The sequence below is a fragment of the Hippocampus comes genome, unplaced genomic scaffold, assembly GCF_001891065.2.
Source record: "Hippocampus comes isolate QL1 unplaced genomic scaffold, H_comes_QL1_v1.1 scaffold93, whole genome shotgun sequence".
In the NCBI taxonomy this organism is placed as follows: domain Eukaryota; kingdom Metazoa; phylum Chordata; class Actinopteri; order Syngnathiformes; family Syngnathidae; genus Hippocampus; species Hippocampus comes.
Genome location: NW_017805481.1, coordinates 1,200,224 through 1,218,417, shown reverse-complemented (window position 1 = coordinate 1,218,417; position 18,194 = coordinate 1,200,224). Strand labels below are relative to the sequence as shown.

The window sequence follows — 18,194 nt, the reverse complement described above, 5'->3', positions numbered from 1 at the left end:
GATTAAACGAGAGAAAATGGATGGATAGTTTTTCCAAGCATCATCAATTTATTGCCACTAGAGAGCAGCATATTTAAAGTAACCACTACACACACTTCATACGTACTGTAACCATATTTAATCAACATTTCTTTCAAAAAGATACAAATTTCAAAACACTGCTCTGAAATGAATCATGACCACACAAACTTGTATGCAAAACAGATCTTGTTCTCTTGACAAAAATGATCAATATAACATCTTAAAAACATCAGCATATAAAACACAGGAGTGAGCAACCCTTTTTCCACCCTTACCCCGTCATTGTTTACTTAAATATATTTGGGCTACAAGGAGGAGAAAAAAAAAATAGTCAGATGTGGAAAACAGTAATAACATCGCAGTGAAGCTTAATACTGACTTATGTGGACTGCGCTTATTTCTGCTGAAGCAGTAGTTTATACAGAAGTGCTTTGGTGTCAAAAAGTGCTGAATCGTCACAATGGGGGGGGAAGAAAAAAAATACACTGCAATGATTTTTCATTCGAAATTTGAGTTAAGGGTCTTCAATATCCATGAATTTCTTCTTGGGCAATTCAGCCCCCCTGTACCAGGCGCAAGAGTTGTCGTTTCTCTTGATGCAAGCAAAGTGTCGGGCCTGCTTGCCGTTTGTAATCTTCTCCGTCAGATAGTCAGTCCACAAGCACTCGGCGGGGCTGCTGATGGCACACGGGATGGAGGTGCAAGGTGTGATCTGCGAGGCAACCAAGGACAGGATTTTCATGATCTTGTTTGCATATTGTAGGCTGACGACTGAAACGCTAATTTTTCTTAAAGACCGTGTCGACGTGACCAAAGATCATTAATACCGCACACGCTTTTACAACATGTTATACATCTCCACACTTTAAACTGAGCGACTTCACTTTCATCTGTAGGTGCCGCTGTTTTGGGTGGGCACCATCTATAAGATTACGTGGCCACCACACAGCAATATAAAACCATAAACGCGAAACATAAAATCCACACGTTACGTTTCCTACCTTGCAATCGCAGCCCATTTCATAACGCTCCACCAGGCTGTTTCTTTGTATGGCGGTCAACTTCTCCCACGGCTCGAGGAAGTTGCACAAGGTGATGTGCAGCGAGTCGTTGGACTTCAATCTCCCTGTAAATGCAAAGACGAAAGGAGAACTGAGAAACTCGCGGGAGGTTTTGGTCCCGCATGCCCATAATTTGATTGCAATTTGAGCATACTGTCAAAACATCAAAGTATCACTACTACTACTAATTTACTGAGTTCAAGTAACTCTTGCAGTGTGCTAATTTGCTTGTCCAACTAGTTACTGTACTGTAAATAAATACCTGTGATGAGATACTCGACGCCTTTAGCCAGAGTGACTCCACACAATGAAGAGGTCGGCGCAGTGTAGATGGCATCAAAATTCTTGTCAGGGCCCTTGAACATCTGGCGAAAAAAAGTTAAGATCAGTTTGATAAATGTTGAATTGGCATACGTGCAGATTTCAAGCCTATTTGAAGTCTTTTACCTTGGTCTGTTTGATGCTGTACTTAATGGGTTTGAAAAAGTCATCGTCAGCCTTCACTCCAACCACCTTGGCCTTGATAACTGAAAAGACAGAATGAATTTTCAAAGATGACATTATATTAAAAACAAATGGGGCTTAGGGGATTTGGGGCCGAAGCAGCAGCACCGCATGACTGTTTCATCAGCTGTACACAGAAGAATGAGTGTGCACAGCCGGGATCCAAAACACACTGAGGAAACCAGTCAGCATTTTCAAGGCTCGAATTAAAACAACGATAATCCTCCTAAAACCCTCACAGGCCTGCCTGGATTGGTTTTAAAAAAAATGGGGATGAGGAAATCACTCTTACTTTCCAGCTTCCTGATTGAGAGGTTTGAATGTGGGATGGGGAGGTGGGGGGATAGAACACTTCAAGTGGAAAAATATGATTAAGTCTTTTACAGATTTGCCTTTTTTGTCTTGAGTGCAGCCAAGTGCTTGAACAACAAAAAAATAGAAGTTCCACGTGTCTCGAAAGACTGACCATATGCCAACCATGTCACGTATCACTGGATCATCAGAGCCAATGTGAGTGACTCATACGCTTCTTAACAGAGAATCCACATCTGTCAAGGAGGCGCCAAAGCAAACTAAATCATTTTTTCATATCTATCATGATTTGATTATAATAGGTGCTTCCAGAATCCAGCCTCTCCTTTTAAGGAGATGTGCAGCAAAGCTGACTTGCGAAAAAGAGGAAAACAAGAAAAGCGGACAATTGGAAGGGAACAGTGCTGATGCTGCTGAGAAACTCCTCTGGCTACAATTAGCGGTAATCCTGCTCGCCTGCCTGTGCAGAATCACACACAAACGTTGCTCTACTGGTGTTCAGTAAAAGACTTTTTTTTTTTTTTTTTTTAACCTCAGTGCTGCAAACTGTGAGATGTTCATTGGCCCTGTGATCATTAGCAATAACTTAAAAGTCTTCGTCAATTACATGCATGGATTCGTTACCTCACAGCCAATCAGAGTGATCATTTATCACAGTTTGCCATTTTGCATTTCAAAAGACAACCAATGGCTCAATCATTCGAATCATATCTGAAAAGCACAATGACACAAAAGTCTCATTTCTTTTTAAATGTTCTTAACTTAAAACAGATTATTTAGATCAATTGTACATTTATTCTTGACATATGTCGTTTTTATTTAAAATGTGTCCGAATGTCAAAGGGTCTAAGAATCGATGTGAACATGGCAGAAAAAAAAATCAGAAATATCTAAATTTTCTCCAATGTATGGGGTTTGCCAGGGGCGGGGTGGCCACTGGTCACCCCGTAGCTCCGCCCCTTATCCGACCAGGGTTACTCGACTTGCACGTGACGATGAAAACGTGATAAAAAGTTAAACACGCTCCATCAAAGCACGCGTACATACTGTCAAAAAAATCCCCACCCCTAAATCGAGTTCATAGCTTTAGAAAAAAAAAAGTTAAGAACGAATGAAATCGGGGCACCGTTCAACTTACCGACATCCGCTTGGCAAAACCCCTGCTGCGGATGCGTCGCGCCACAGCTGCAGGCTTGTGCTCCTTCCTGTAACAGCCACAAGCACAGCAGCACCAGGGGCAGCACCAGGTTCTTCACCGTCCAGCTCATCGTTGATCGTTCAGGGAAAAAAAAAACAGCAGCAAAATAACAAAAACAAAAATTATTAAGATTCTGCACGAACCGTTTGGGAATGGAAGCCCTGTTCAGTGCGCAGGAAGGGTTTGCTCTGCTGGACTCCACGTTCACGAGGGCCTTTTTAACGCTGCAGAATCCGCCCACAAGTGACGTCACTTGCAATGTTTGACGACTTTTTTTTCACCTCACCAAGCGCGTATGCACACACACACATTCACACACACCCTCACACACACGCGCACACAAAAAAACGCGCACGTATGCACGCGTGCACGTGTGTATGTACGTGACGGTTTTTTTAAGGGGGGGGGGGGTTGGGCAGTCCAATACTTGAGCGGGATACACGTTAGAGGAATGTGACCGCGCTTTCCAGTTACCGTCTGATCTAACCCAAGTTCAAATTATAGAGAATAAATGTGGGGTCTCAAGCAAAGAAGCAACACGGTGAAAAAAAAATATATATAGCACCATTGTTTTGTCATTGATTTGAGCTATCTGCCTTCTTTTTGGGTCCCCTTTTGCCTTTATCCTTGTGATGGCATCTCATTGGGTCGGGTGATTCTCAAACTGGGGTCACTGGACCTCCGTATCAAAAGCCCCCAAGCAATTTATGCCATAAAAAAATGGCAATTAAATTCTGAATATTCTTTTCTATTTGCAGTACCACTTGCCAAAGGACTGGCTTTGGAACTGCAGGTTGTTTGGCTGGAAAAGGAAAGGGAAAAGTGAGTCACTGCAAGTGGTTTATTGAATTTAATTAGATAAGTAAAAGAAGGGAAAACTTGTTAATTATTTTCTGAGGAAACAAACATGTCCTTTCCTCTGAAAGAGCCATCTTCACTGGAATGAGCTAAATTTAGCATGCCAGCTCATGTTGGCTTTGCGTGTACATGTTAGTACCAACATTACCGTAATAGACACTTCAAAAACAACTTTTTTTCCTGACTGGAAAGGACAGCGGTAGGTGCTAGTAAATTGAGTGAGCGTAATTTATCCACCCCTACCCTCTCCCTAATTTAGCACACCTCTGATTTATTGGGTGTCGCATTCACACCTTGACACCGCCCTGCGAGTAGGCTCTTCCGAAAAATGACCATAATACTTGGGCTTTAAGTCACGCGATGACGAGACGCTTATTCGCGTCACCAAATGACGACAATCCAAAATTAAATGTCCAGATGTGACATCAACGCCATAAAAAAAAAAAAATGGATGCTGTGGTGCTAACAATCAACTGATGGTGCAACATGTCGTACGTACATGACTGTGACACACGCTGAGTTAAGTTGTCTTCGTAGACTTGATGGATGTGGTCAGTTCCAGTCATTAAAACGCCACTGGCAAAATAGAGAGGAAGACTGGGAGGAGCGAGTTGACATCATCTTCAGAGTTTAATAGATTCAATGTGGGCGCGAGTCCTCCGAACCTTCGGGCCCCCGTCTAGGGAAGTCTCGTGTTGTTATGGTCACATTCTTGACTTACTCATGCAAAGTAATTGGCCTTTTTGTTGGAAACTTGACCGCGGAGTGGCAGTAGCAGTTTTTGAATCTCGAAATCGGAAAAGATGTCCAAAATGTCGAAAGAGATAGTTTTGGATATTACACAAATAATCACAGGGGTTGGGATAGATAGATGAGATCACATTAAAGTCACCAACTTTCATCCCTAGGTCATTTTGTTTTTAATGAGACTACCCGCTGATTTTGTCTGTTGCCTTTCCTTCGGAGAGCAGTGGCAGTGCTGCAGTTTTGCACAGAGCTCTTCATCTTTGACCTTTGACCGCACAGGGATGTCTTCATGTGAGATGTGAGCGTGCCGCATTTAAAGGGAATGAGAGGAGCCGCTTTGATTGGCGACAAACAGAGTACACTGTTTTCACGCCCACAACAGCGCAAATTGCCATTTTTAAAAAATAGCTTGTGCGTATCTTAAAATTAGTATCTTAAAATTACCAACACCCAGAATAACCTGCCTGCACAACTGTATATAAAACTTGAGATATATTTTTATATACCTCTAGATTTAGTCGTGTATTATGATTTTATTTCTGAAACATGCTGGCTTTTATGGCGTAGCATTACAACACGTAAAACTGTATGAGTGTTCCATTGACCTTATGACTTAATTCCAGTAGCTTTACAAATTCCTTCAAATGATATTGTGACTTTATTGTAACAAAAGTCCAACTTTATTCCTGCAATAATCATAGTCTGACTTTATTTTAATATCATTCTGACTTTATTCCAATGAGTGTCCAACCTTGTCTTATAACCTTACAAAATTATTTCCAGAGCTTTGCACGTTATCTCATTATATTCCAACTTTATATGCGCAACATACTAGTTTCCACATCATGACTTTTTTTTTCTCCAAAAATGCAACTTTGTTCTCTGAATGTGACTTTATTCTTGTTACATTCTGACTTCATTTCTTGTATCCTTCAGATACTTGTAATATTATGACTTTTATTCTTGTCATGGTAAGACTCCATTTCCATAAGTTTTGAACATATTTGTAATCAAATATGTTTTATTGATGTGTTTATTTTAAAAGGAACTTGGTTGGTTTTGTGCAATCATGCACAAAAGGGAGGGAATACAGTATGAGTCTGTTTTGATTACAGTTTAATTGCAGTTGGTACGTATTTTCAGCCAACTACTGGCTTGGCATGCCTATTATTGCCTTTTGGAGGTTTTGACGTTTCACGAATGTGAAGGAATAAACATTGTCGTCGGTTTCAGGTTGTTGTGTAGCCTTTGAACATTTCAATACGTCAAGCTGACTGCGTGTAAATAAGACGAGGAGTCTGTTGAACTCACCCGTCTTGCTTCCTGACATCATACTTGGCTATCTAACGGTTTCTGGTTTATGGTCACCCAGTGGTAAACATTTTCACTATTTTCCAAAGAAAAGCATATTACGATTAATCTGAAAAACAGAGCAGGAGACATCACGCTTGCAGTTCGAACGACAAAGGGCCGGCACAGCGATGCCGTCGAGAAAATGGAAAGTTCCCATATGCATGGAAATGTTGTAAGACGCCATGACGCGTCGATCATGTGGAATTTACCAGATGTTGGATGCAGGAAGAAAATAGGAGGAAATGACACATCATGGAAAAAGGGTCAAACTATGCTTTGTGTGGAGTCACAGGAATACCAGAAACCTCCAAACTGACCAAAAGCTGACCCATTCCCGCCATGTTCTCATCTTGAGGTGTATTAATTGCATGGCCTCACAAAAGAATGTTTTGTCATGGCAGAATGGGCTTTAACCTCAGGGGTTGAAATCTGGATTGTTTTATGATAACATTTGGTTGTTGGGAGAAGGCGGCTTTGACAAAGAGGTACAGAGTAAGCAGTAATACAGCCAAAAAGGGAAAAAAATGCTATCGAGTGCCTTTTACCAGAAGTATTGGAATCGAGTCACATGACTTTACTTGGGTCAGACTTAAGTCGACAATTTTAGGACTTGGTAGTTGGCTAAAACTTATAACAAGACTCAACGTGACTTTGACTCGAACCACGTCACCCGAGGTGTGCCTGTTGATATTTAAAAATGTGCCGTTTCAAGATAATGTGCTATTTGTTTTTGAAATAAATTGCATGTTTTATGTATGAGATTTCCGACACCCCCCAACCCCAAACAGCTAAATAACGGATTAAAGACGTTTTCTTCAATTTAAAGCGATTATTATTATTGTTTTAGTCTTGAATCGCAAACTTTAAAACACATCAGATCTGTCATTATGTTTCACGTGCTCCCCCTGCCTTCACATGTAATGGACTCGTCTATGTAAATTCTTCCTGCGCATGTGCGGACTTGATTCAAAAAGAGAGTATTCAAAACAAACTTATTGGCGCTTTTGGAGGAAAATGAAATTGTTTTTCGAGTGAAGGGGAGAAGTCGGGAGGAAAACAGTGGAAATGAAGTTGCAGCTGCAGTAGAAATGAAGTGGAGGGTGACAATTTTGATCAGGAAAACGAAAATATAAAGTGACAAAATCGTAAATTGCATTACATGTTGATTAATGTTCATCTCAACGACAGTAAAAGCGTTGGGATGATTCAACTTTTAGATAATAGTCCTCGAGGAGGATATTTAAATGAAACTGAATAACTTATACCAGGTTGATTTTGGCATACATTTACACCGCTTGCAAATTATACATGAAAGTGGTTTTACTATTAGAAGCAACCCCCCCCCCCCCCCCTCGAGAGCGAGTGATGAAAACAAGTTCATAAGTTCATAATTTTCCATTCATCAGTCGTTGTTCACAGGTGACAGGGTCAGACAGTGAATCATCGGAAACCCTCAAGGCAAAAAAATATATATATATACTGCTATTTCATTGTTCGTTGTCGCAATGTCAGCGAATGTCCACAGTGACCCCCAGGAGACCGGGTCGGTTTGCACAAGTTCCTTCGTGTTTTTTTTTTTCAACCCGACACGAATCAAAAAGAAGATTCACTTCCTTCATTTGCGTAATTTGAGTTTTACCCTCTGTTGCAGCTTGTGTTTGCATCCATGCAAACAAGCGATTGTGACATCCTGTATTTGTGTGCCCCCAAAGCAACACATGTCAAGGTCACCAAGGTCAGCATTAGGTCAGATTATCGGGGCTGTGAGGGGAATTTTGACATTAAAACTGACTTAATTCACATGTTCTTACAAAGAATACAATGACTGTATTTCTTGTATTGTGACTTTAAAAAAATGTTACCATTGCATTTCATAGTATCCCCATAACTTTACAATGTTACTCTTGCAATATTATGACGTAAATTGATATTGGAACTTAATCACACAGAGAAGCATTCATTCTTACAGGTTGTGTTCAAATGACATTTTGTTGCTAACTTTTTCCAAATGTATGTGTCATTTTAGATTCAACTTTTTGTTGACATGCACAGTATGTCCTTGTAATTGTATTGTAACTTTTTGCTTCCTCTTGGTCGGAACACCCTTGAAAAAAGATTTTTTTTCGTCTCAATGGTACATTCCTGGTTCAATAAATGTTAAAAAAAAAACAACTTTCCATCCATACTGAAATAAATGGTGTGTTGAGTTTACTAAATTTTATTCGTGGCTGCACACATTTTTTCAGTACAGTCTACTTTAAAAAATGATTTGGATTTGGATAAACGGTGTTGAAAAATGGATGTCACAACTTTATTTCTACAACTGTCCCTTTTTTTTTGTCCCAATGTTATGCCTTTCGTAAGATGCTAACGTGGCTTTCGAAATTTGAATTTTTCTCAAAAACAGCAATCCACACTCACAGTCATGCCTAGCCAGGAATTAGGATTATTGCCATAGTATTTCAATAAACAAATGCGAACACTTAGAGCGACACAGTGATTGGAATACAGTCAGATATTATTCACAGATAACCAAGTCAATTATGTGAGCAAATATCAGTGCTTGGTACATGAATCAGCAACACTGACCCATCAGAGACCGGTGGAGTCATCTTTGACTTCTCGTGTACTGGAGATATGCGTCTCATAGCCCACCCGCCCAGGCATGTTCCTACGGCATGAGGTGTGTGGTGAAAACATAATCACTAAGGAAGAGTATTTGACTCATATGGAGAACTGCTCTCATCCTTCATCACTGGTGATGTGTATCTTTTCGTATCTTTGAAATTGAATTCTTGAGAAATTTTCCACTGTTGACAGTAAAACCCCGCCAAGCAATTTTTTTTTTTAACTTACGACATGTTTTTCTGTTGCCTTCTCACACTGGTTCAGTGCAGCAAGAAAAGTATGGATATGGCTCCGTAGACAACATTAAACCACACCAAATTAGAGTAGCAGTCAGCGATGGCGCTACGCCGGGGCTAGCTGCTGCTGTGCCACCTTCACATCAGTGTAGCCTCATTCAAGCCCCTCCAGCATTTTATTTGAGATTATAAAATATTTTTAATATTTTCTCAGCCTCCATTTGGCCCTGGGGGGCAGGGAAAAAAAACTTCTGTAGCTGTTCTTGCTCGTAGAATTATAGTAAGCTAGCAAGCGAGTAAGCTCAGTAGCTAGCTCCTTGCTCCAGAGGTAGCACCATGCGTGGGCCCACACAACAGAGAAATAAATTACAAAAATGACTGTTTTCAACCTCCTCCATGTTTTTTTTTCATGTCCTTTGCATTAAGATACAGTACATGTATCCTGATTTTATTTTTGTTATTTTATATTTACAGTTACAGCTGTTGTCAAAGCGCCATATAAATCAGGATGTATTGTATTTATCTTATTTAATTGTTATATGTGTGTTGTGCTTATTGTCGGATAGCTACTACTCCCTTGGCAGATATTTGTTAAAATCCGATTGATGCCATTTTTGTGTATTGTACGATGTTTTAATAAATAAATAAACAAACAAACAAAACAAATTCATGTCTTCTTGGTGAGTTATGGGACGGCATCCTAGCGCCCTCTATTGGTCAGTCACCATGCACACATGCACGTGCTCTCCCGTGTGCTTAATTGCGCTTAATGGGGAAAAACAGATGAAAACAACCCCCCCCCCGCGCCTTCGAGAGCGAGTGATGAAAACAAGTTCATAATTTTCCATTCATCAGTCGTTGTTCACAGGTGACAGGGTCAGACAGTGAATCATCGGAAACCCTCAAGGCAAAAAAATATATATATATACTGCTATTTCATTGTTCGTTGTCGCAATGTCAGCGAATGTCCACAGTGACCCCCAGGAGACCGGGTCGGTTTGCACAAGTTCCTTCGTGTTTTTTTTTTTCAACCCGACACGAATCAAAAAGAAGATTCACTTCCTTCATTTGCGTAATTTGAGTTTTACCCTCTGTTGCAGCTTGTGTTTGCATCCATGCAAACAAGCGATTGTGACATCCTGTATTTGTGTGCCCCCAAAGCAACACATGTCAAGGTCACCAAGGTCAGCATTAGGTCAGATTATCGGGGCTGTGAGGGGAATTTTGACATTAAAACTGACTTAATTCACATGTTCTTACAAAGAATACAATGACTGTATTTCTTGTATTGTGACTTTAAAAAAATGTTACCATTGCATTTCATAGTATCCCCATAACTTTACAATGTTACTCTTGCAATATTATGACGTAAATTGATATTGGAACTTAATCACACAGAGAAGCATTCATTCTTACAGGTTGTGTTCAAATGACATTTTGTTGCTAACTTTTTCCAAATGTATGTGTCATTTTAGATTCAACTTTTTGTTGACATGCACAGTATGTCCTTGTAATTGTATTGTAACTTTTTGCTTCCTCTTGGTCGGAACACCCTTGAAAAAAGATTTTTTTTCGTCTCAATGGTACATTCCTGGTTCAATAAATGTTAAAAAAAAAACAACTTTCCATCCATACTGAAATAAATGGTGTGTTGAGTTTACTAAATTTTATTCGTGGCTGCACACATTTTTTCAGTACAGTCTACTTTAAAAAATGATTTGGATTTGGATAAACGGTGTTGAAAAATGGATGTCACAACTTTATTTCTACAACTGTCCCTTTTTTTTTGTCCCAATGTTATGCCTTTCGTAAGATGCTAACGTGGCTTTCGAAATTTGAATTTTTCTCAAAAACAGCAATCCACTCTCACAGTCATGCCTAGCCAGGAATTAGGATTATTGCCATAGTATTTCAATAAACAAATGCAAACACTTAGAGCGACACAGTGATTGGAATACAGTCAGATATTATTCACAGATAACCAAGTCAATTATGTGAGCAAATATCAGTGCTTGGTACATGAATCAGCAACACTGACCCATCAGAGACCGGTGGAGTCATCTTTGACTTCTCGTGTACTGGAGATATGCGTCTCATAGCCCACCCGCCCAGGCATGTTCCTACGGCATGAGGTGTGTGGTGAAAACATAATCACTAAGGAAGAGTATTTGACTCATATGGAGAACTGCTCTGCAGGGGCTAGCTGCTGCTGTGCCGCCTTCACATCATTTTAGCCTCATTCAAGCCCCTCCAGCATTTTATTTGAGATTATAAAATATTTTTAATATTTTCTCAGCCTCCATTTGGCCCTGGGGGGCAGGGAAAAAAAACTTCTGGAGCTGTTCTTGCTCGTAGAATTATAGTAAGCTAGCAAGCGAGTAAGCTCAGTAGCTAGCTCCTTGCTCCAGAGGTAGCACCATGCGTGGGCCCACACAACAGAGAAATAAATTACAAAAATGACTGTTTTCAACCTCCTCCATGTTTTTTTTTCATGTCCTTTGCATTAAGATACAGTACATGTATCCTGATTTTATTTTTGTTATTTTATATTTACAGTTACAGCTGTTGTCAAAGCGCCATATAAATCAGGATGTATTGTATTTATCTTATTTAATTGTTATATGTGTGTTGTGCTTATTGTCGGATAGCTACTACTCCCTTGGCAGATATTTGTTAAAATCCGATTGATGCCATTTTTGTGTATTGTACGATGTTTTAATAAAGAAATAAACAAACAAACAAAACAAATTCATGTCTTCTTGGTGAGTTATGGGACGGCATCCTAGCGCCCTCTATTGGTCAGTCACCATGCACACATGCACGTGCTCTCCCGTGTGCTTAATTGCGCTTAATGGGGAAAAACAGATGAAAACAATCATTCTAGTATGCAAGTGACGTCACCCGCGAGGAGATCTACGCCCATAAAATGGCCCACATGAACTTTGACTCCAGCAGAGTGAAACAGAGCTCGCGTTTTGCGCAACTCGAATCTGCTCTTCCAGTTTTTGGCTTTCCCCCCACTTTAGCTATCAACGATGACCTGGCAATATTTTGTACTACCTCTTGTGCTGTTGTGCTTGTGGGGGCTGCAAGAGGAAGGAGCGCAAGCCTGCAGCTGTTTACCAATGCATCCGCAGCAGGTGTTTTGCCAAAAAGATGTTGTTGGTAAGCCACTTGAATCAATTGATATGGGGTATACTTGGATGGCGTGATTATTCTGTGTGACAGAGCTTGCCACTGGGTTCACTCATTAATTTTTGTGCCAGGAGCCACCCAAACAACTGTTTTTAATGCATCTTTTCAAAACCTATCTTTCAGTCATTAGGGCAAAAGTTGTTGGCGTCACGCATGCCACACCCGTAAAACGTCTCACCAAGTATGACATCGAACAAACAAAGGTGAGAGACTTAAATTGTATGCAAATTGAACAACTTCTCACGAGGTCGCCACTTATCCGCTTTTCCAGTACTTCAAGGGCTCTAAAAAGCGCTTTCGCGACGTCTACACTGCACCCTCCTCTGCAGCTTGTGGAGTCACTCTGACCAACGGCGTTGAGTATCTCCTCATGGGTATAAAAACCTCAAACATATTTTATTTAACCGATGCAAACGCAATCTATTGTTGGCACCCGAATGTAAGCCTTTGATGTCTACAAAATGTTGCCTTTGGTCCCTAAAGTGTTTTGGGGTGTATTTTTTTTATGATGCGGTTTTGACATTTAACTACGGGAGCCTATTGCTGCCAAATCAGGACACCCCCCCACCCCCTCTCTCTGTCTACAGGCAGACTGGAGCCAGATCGCACGCTGCGTATGGTCCTGTGTGACTTCTATAAACCATGGAGTGCCTTGAGTTCTGTGCAGAGGGTCCTTTTGTACCGCTATGACCAGGGCTGCCATTGCACGGTAGGAATGCAACAGGTGGATTTAGTGGGGGGGTGGTGATGATAAATTGACTCATTTTTATTTTGTCAGGTGTTTACAGAAAATTTCAAGCAAATGCATTAGTCTAAAATTAATCTGCAACCACTCGATGAAACAAAATTGAGCAATTCAAACTTTTTTTGTCGTTTCTGCAATGTTCTGTGACCATGTTGATGAAATTCCCATCCTTGGTCGCCCGCAGATCAAGTCCTGCTTCTCCTACCCATGCTGCATAACCGGCTCGTCAGTGTGCCTGTGGAGAGACGTCCTGGAAGGGAAGATGGGCAACGGCGAGCAGGCCCAAAACGCTGCTTGCATCAGGAAAAAAGATGGCAGTTGTGGCTGGCACTATGTACCTTCCTGGCCCCCACAGGGATAGCCGACTAAGGCTATTAAATTAAAATAAATGCAGGTGGTTTTTTTTTGAGAATTCAGTATTGTCTGACTCCTTTACTTCTATGAAGGTTAAGATTCCTAACACATACTTCATTGTATTGGTGAGTGCTCTGGTTAAAATTGCGATGACTTGTGAAACTATTTGGTGGGTGTTCATACTTTTTGTGTCCAGATGTTTTGGCTTTTCAAATGATTCACACAGGCATGAAGCTTGGATACCATGTTCAACTTAAAATCACATCAACTGATGTAAAGAGGAAAAAAAAATCTTGACAGCCTTTTGATTTGTGCAGTGAGATATGGAGGAAATATTTTTGATGTGCAAAGACTATTTGGTACCTTAACGGTACCTTCCCAGCTGTCTTTGGGAAGTAGGCAGAGGACACCCTGAACTCGTTGTCAGCCAATTGCAGGGCACACAGATGAACATCTATCCACACTTACACGGAACAAGTTAGTGTTCAATAAGCCTGCCATGTTTTTGGAATGTGGGAGGAAACGGGGGGGGGGGGAACCCCACGCAGGCCCGGGGAGAACATGCAAACTCCACACAAAGGAGTCAGAATCTCACCCTACGCCTCTGCATTATGATCCTACCAAGCCCTCCAACCTGGATGCACCTTGTTGCTTTTAGACTAAACTTTTTAAAGTTAAACTTTAAATCACTTTGATATAACTTGCCATTTATTCAAGAATGCCCCAATTTGCCAAGTTAACTTGACATTGGTGGGATAATACAAGGAAGTACAGCAAATTATCAGTCTCAACAGCAAAACTTAAGTGGAACTGCCCAAGTTAAAGTTTTAAGTTTGTTCAATCTTTGCGGCCTTGAAATTTTGAGCTGCCAACTTCCTCAATTGTCGACTAGATCCAGGTTATTCTTTGATGAAACATTACCAGCTGTCTCTGAACCAGGCAATTGCCTCATTTGCTTGTGCAAAAAGCATACAACACCAGCAAGATGACTCTACTTGAATTGAACGACGGGCCTTTTTATCGCTGTTGACTCCGCCCACAATTAAGCAACATCACTTGCCCACACTGATTAATGACTCTTTTCACCTGAGACAGTCTTTTATACATTTTAAAAATGTTCTTTCTAGTCATCAAGGCAAAGGTTATTGGAGTGACGCCTGGCACGCAAGAGACTGGCAGACTCTCTAAGTACGACATCAAACTCACCAAGGTGAGATGCTTACGATATTCATATATCTTCATGGATGCACATTAGACCTGAATCTCGACTATTTTTTTTTTTCCTCCCCCAGACCTTCAAGGGAGCTAAAATGGAATGAATTGAGCATCACGCGAAAGCACCTATTGTACCGCTACGCAAGATGGCTTGCGATTGCACGGTAGTGGCGTAACTTTTTTTCTTTTTCATCTATAGCAGGGGTGTCAAACTCATTTCACATTGTGGGCCACATACGGACTCGGTAGATGTCAAGTGGGCCAGACCATTAACATTATACCATACTGTGCTACGAATCACCAAAATATCATCTCTTTCCTTTGTTTTGGTCTCAAGAAGCATTGATTGGCGCTTTCATATCATTTGCTGCGTTTACTGCTGTTTTCTTCTCCGATCAAAACAATGTTGTCTTCTACTGTGATCAAAACAATGTGCCCCCTAGCGGATAATCCACGAATTGCATTTTATTTAAAATATTCATTCTGTGTCTTTAATGCATTTTTTTTTTCACTTTTAAATCATCCCGCGGGCCGGATCAAACCTCCTTGGGGGCCGGTTCCGGCCCGCGGGCCGTATGTTTGACACCCCTGATCTATAGCATTCTGTATTACTCATGGACAGGAGTCAACTGCTCTTGAAATTATTGCCGTTCTTGAATATCTTCATAAATCCTTTTTTGTCACCCACAGATCAAATCTTGCGTCTTCTTCCCGTGCTGCATTACCAGTCTGACTGAATGCTTGTGGACAGATTTCCTTCCGGGCAAGTTGGGCAATCGCGACCAGGCCCAAAACTATGCTTGCGTCAAGAGTCAAGAAAAGCGACAGCTATTGTCCTTGGGACATCCCTGAAAGGCTAATGATTCCAAATTAAAAAATACAAACGTCATCAAAGTTGATTCAATGCTTGCAGACTCAAAATGACTGCATACAGTTAACATGTGAGCTGAGTTACTTCACATAGAGATTGCATTGCAAACAAGGGGATCTGCTAAGGAATGGCTCCCCCCCCCCTTTCCTCCATCCATGGATCTTTTACCTCGGAGAGTGAGAGAGAGATTTAACTGCTTTTGTGACGGCCACTGCAAGAAACTTTGCAATTCTATATGAAATAGTCACTACAAGGATTTTTATTTTTTATTTTTCTCTCCTCCACGTAACTTGACAAGCAACATAGGCAGGGGTTTTTTTTGTATCCCTCCCAGTTGTTAACAGGTTACAGGAAAAACCCCTGCCTGGACTACATTCCAAAAAAGTTTGATTAAAACCACTTGGATTGTAAAGGTTGCATCCTCAATGTGTTCCCGGTGAATGAAAAAGATGAAAAGAAGGTTGATTGCAATACATGTATAATTTTTGGGTCATGTGCTGGTCCACAAAACACTGACCTCCAAAGCTCCCTTCATAATTTGCTTTATTTTAAAGGAATCTCTTTAGTATTTCATACAGTGTATTTAACTGAGTAACACGTGATGTTTCAAATGACAAAATGTCAATAGTTTATAATTCTTGGAAATTGTTTTGCTCTGCATGGTTTGTGTCTTCATGCGAGTCACCGTTGTCGAGTGACATCGGATTGAAGCAACTCTGAAGGCAAGGGGGAAGATATGTTTTTTTTTTCCTGACTTGGTGAATTTTCAGTTCGAGTGACTTTTGAGTGTACTTTTCCGAGTCATATGTACAACTCACCCCATCCCCCAAAAATTCAGCGTGTTTGTCAGGACTTTTTTCTTTTTTTTTTTTAAATGAACTTTATTTGAACAAAAGGTACTGATAAAACAACTTAAACCAGAACAAATGGACAAACATTTCTTCACCTCACTATAAAAATGTATTCAATTTAGGTACGAACTGGTTTCTGGAAAATGTCTTGAATGTTGTTGGTGATGAAAGTCTCAGGTGATGTTGCTTAATAGTGGGCGGAGTCTGCTGCTATAAAACGGTCCTTGTTCAAGCAGAGAGTGAAATGACCGAACACAGCTACCCTTTTGGAACCGCATCGTGGTCCCGCAACTTGCTTTAGTGATCGTTTCTGCGAAGCTTCAACGATGAGCTGGAAGAACTTTGTGCTCCCCCTGCTGCTGTTGTGCTTGTGGGGGCCCTGCGAGGAAGGAGCGCAAGCTTGCACCTGCTTCCCGATGCATCCGCAGGCGGTGTATTGCCAAGCGGATGCTGTCGGTAAGTTTCAGGGGACTCCACTTTCAATCTTTTTATTTTTTATTTTTTTATGGTTCAATTTGTACTCAGATGACAGAACTTTCCAGTCAAAGGTGAATTTTGTCCCATCATCCGCCTGACATAAACATGCTTTGTCTTTTTTTTTTTTTTTTTTTTTTTTAAATATTTTGTTCTCACCCCATTTGTGCGGCCATCTCAATTCCAAAATGCCCTTTTTAAGTCTTTCACGCATTTCTTAAACTTTTCCTTCTAGTTATCAAGGCGAAGGTTGTTGGAGTAACACCTGGCACGGAAGGGAGACTCACAAAGTATGATATCAACCTCATCGAGGTGAGCGACTTATTTGTATATCTTCTTTAATGCACATCAGATATCAGATGTAACCTCCCCCCTCACCCCCAACCCAGACCTTCAAGGGTGCTGAAAAGCTCTTTACTGCTATTTACACCGGGCCCAACCCTGCAGCGTGTGGAGTCACTCTGACCAAGGGTGTTGAATATCTACTCATGGGTATGAAAGCTCCAATTTTCTCCAACTATGAAGTTATTAGGCTTCAGAGGTCACTTTTACCATCGATCCTTCAAAGATGTTCTGAGGTTTTTCCTCTCTTTGCTATTCTCTGCCATTACAGGGAGACCGGATTCCAATGCCTCACTGCACGTGCATCTATGTGACTTCTATCAACCGTGGGATGACTTGAGTAACAAACAAAGGGATGTGTTGTACCACTACGGCGAGGGCTGTGATTGCACGGTAGCAACACAACTGATGGATTTTTGAATTTTTTTTTTCTTTTTGTAGGCACATTTTAAATACCTGTCCTTGGTCACTTACAGATCAAGACCTGCTTCTCCTTCCCGTGCTGCATGACTGTTCCGACAGAGTGCTTGTGGACAGACTTCCTGCCAAAGATGAGCAATGGTGACCAGGCCCAGAACTTTGCTTGCATCAAGAAAAGGGGCGGCTCTTGTGCCTGGTACGAGGGGGTTGCTCACAATCATCGGGACGACCTACCAGGGCATGAGATGGAAACTAATCAATAAAAATTGATGAAGCCAAAGCTGTTGGGTTCAATGAGAATAAATCACTGATTAAATTGCTGCTTTTGCTTCTGCTTTCATATTGATGTTCACGTACACACACACACACACACACACACACACACACACACAAAAAAAAATCAGCTCTGGCCCTTTTGGTTAAGACGGCCCATTAGCACAATTCCGTAACTGAGAAGTCATTGTTTATCGTACCAGCCACAGTCAGCTTTTCATGAACTGCACACGGATCCAGAACAACAGGATAAAGCCAAAAATGATTTGGTGATCTCTTTTCACCATTTCATTTGCTTTAACTCGTTAACTTTTTGCACTCATCTGGTAGCTAACAACCAACTGGAGCCAACACTGTTTTGTTTACTGCAATCAATGGCTCACCCAAATCATAGCTAAATAATTTCTAAAGGCTAATTTATCCTTAGGTTTGCTCTTCCGGATGTGAGCAATGTTGTGGATGTTATTTCATGAATGTGAATTCCGATGTTGCTCCTGACCACCCCAGTCCATGTATTGTTTCCACTACATTGATGT

The 18,194-nt window shown here is 41.0% G+C and overlaps 3 protein-coding genes across 3 annotated transcripts; 2 read left to right on the top strand and 1 right to left on the bottom strand.

The window, feature by feature from the left end:
• Positions 1 to 101: 101 nt before the first annotated feature.
• On the bottom strand, positions 102 to 3,306 carry LOC109519380 (metalloproteinase inhibitor 2-like). The gene is made up of 5 exons (XM_019875873.1): positions 3,037 to 3,306; positions 1,530 to 1,609; positions 1,345 to 1,447; positions 1,023 to 1,147; positions 102 to 733 (listed from the first exon to the last, which is right to left on the bottom strand). The coding sequence occupies exons 1-5, from the start codon at positions 3,164 to 3,166 to the stop codon at positions 536 to 538; spliced, it is 636 nt and encodes a 211-aa protein (XP_019731432.1). The 5' UTR covers positions 3,167 to 3,306; the 3' UTR covers positions 102 to 535.
• Positions 3,307 to 11,855: 8,549 nt separating this feature from the next.
• Positions 11,856 to 13,267, top strand: LOC109519376 (metalloproteinase inhibitor 2-like). Its single transcript, XM_019875870.1, has 5 exons — positions 11,856 to 12,083; positions 12,237 to 12,316; positions 12,385 to 12,487; positions 12,701 to 12,822; positions 13,043 to 13,267. The coding sequence occupies exons 1-5, from the start codon at positions 11,954 to 11,956 to the stop codon at positions 13,217 to 13,219; spliced, it is 612 nt and encodes a 203-aa protein (XP_019731429.1). The 5' UTR covers positions 11,856 to 11,953; the 3' UTR covers positions 13,220 to 13,267.
• A 3,097-nt stretch (positions 13,268 to 16,364) lies between these two features.
• Positions 16,365 to 17,706, top strand: LOC109519374 (metalloproteinase inhibitor 2-like). Its single transcript, XM_019875868.1, has 5 exons — positions 16,365 to 16,605; positions 16,859 to 16,935; positions 17,013 to 17,115; positions 17,237 to 17,358; positions 17,442 to 17,706. Exons 1-5 carry the CDS (start codon positions 16,476 to 16,478, stop codon positions 17,646 to 17,648), a joined length of 639 nt encoding a protein of 212 aa, XP_019731427.1. The 5' UTR covers positions 16,365 to 16,475; the 3' UTR covers positions 17,649 to 17,706.
• The last annotated feature ends 488 nt before the right edge of the window (positions 17,707 to 18,194 follow it).

Excerpts from the sequence above, each read along its gene's own strand:
- LOC109519380 (XM_019875873.1), bottom strand. The coding sequence starts at position 3,166 with ATGAGCTGGACGGTGAAGAACCTGGTGCTGCCCCTGGTGCTGCTGTGC. Across the intron at positions 1,610-3,036 it reads GTTTTGCCAAGCGGATGTCG|TTATCAAGGCCAAGGTGGTT; the intron begins GTAAGTTGAACG and ends CTGTCTTTTCAG. Across the intron at positions 734-1,022 it reads AAATGGGCTGCGATTGCAAG|ATCACACCTTGCACCTCCAT; the intron begins GTAGGAAACGTA and ends GTTGCCTCGCAG.
- LOC109519376 (XM_019875870.1), top strand. The coding sequence starts at position 11,954 with ATGACCTGGCAATATTTTGTACTACCTCTTGTGCTGTTGTGCTTGTGG. Across the intron at positions 12,084-12,236 it reads TTGCCAAAAAGATGTTGTTG|TCATTAGGGCAAAAGTTGTT; the intron begins GTAAGCCACTTG and ends CCTATCTTTCAG. Across the intron at positions 12,823-13,042 it reads ACCAGGGCTGCCATTGCACG|ATCAAGTCCTGCTTCTCCTA; the intron begins GTAGGAATGCAA and ends GGTCGCCCGCAG.
- LOC109519374 (XM_019875868.1), top strand. The coding sequence starts at position 16,476 with ATGAGCTGGAAGAACTTTGTGCTCCCCCTGCTGCTGTTGTGCTTGTGG. Across the intron at positions 17,116-17,236 it reads TGTTGAATATCTACTCATGG|GGAGACCGGATTCCAATGCC; the intron begins GTATGAAAGCTC and ends CTGCCATTACAG. Across the intron at positions 17,359-17,441 it reads GCGAGGGCTGTGATTGCACG|ATCAAGACCTGCTTCTCCTT; the intron begins GTAGCAACACAA and ends GGTCACTTACAG.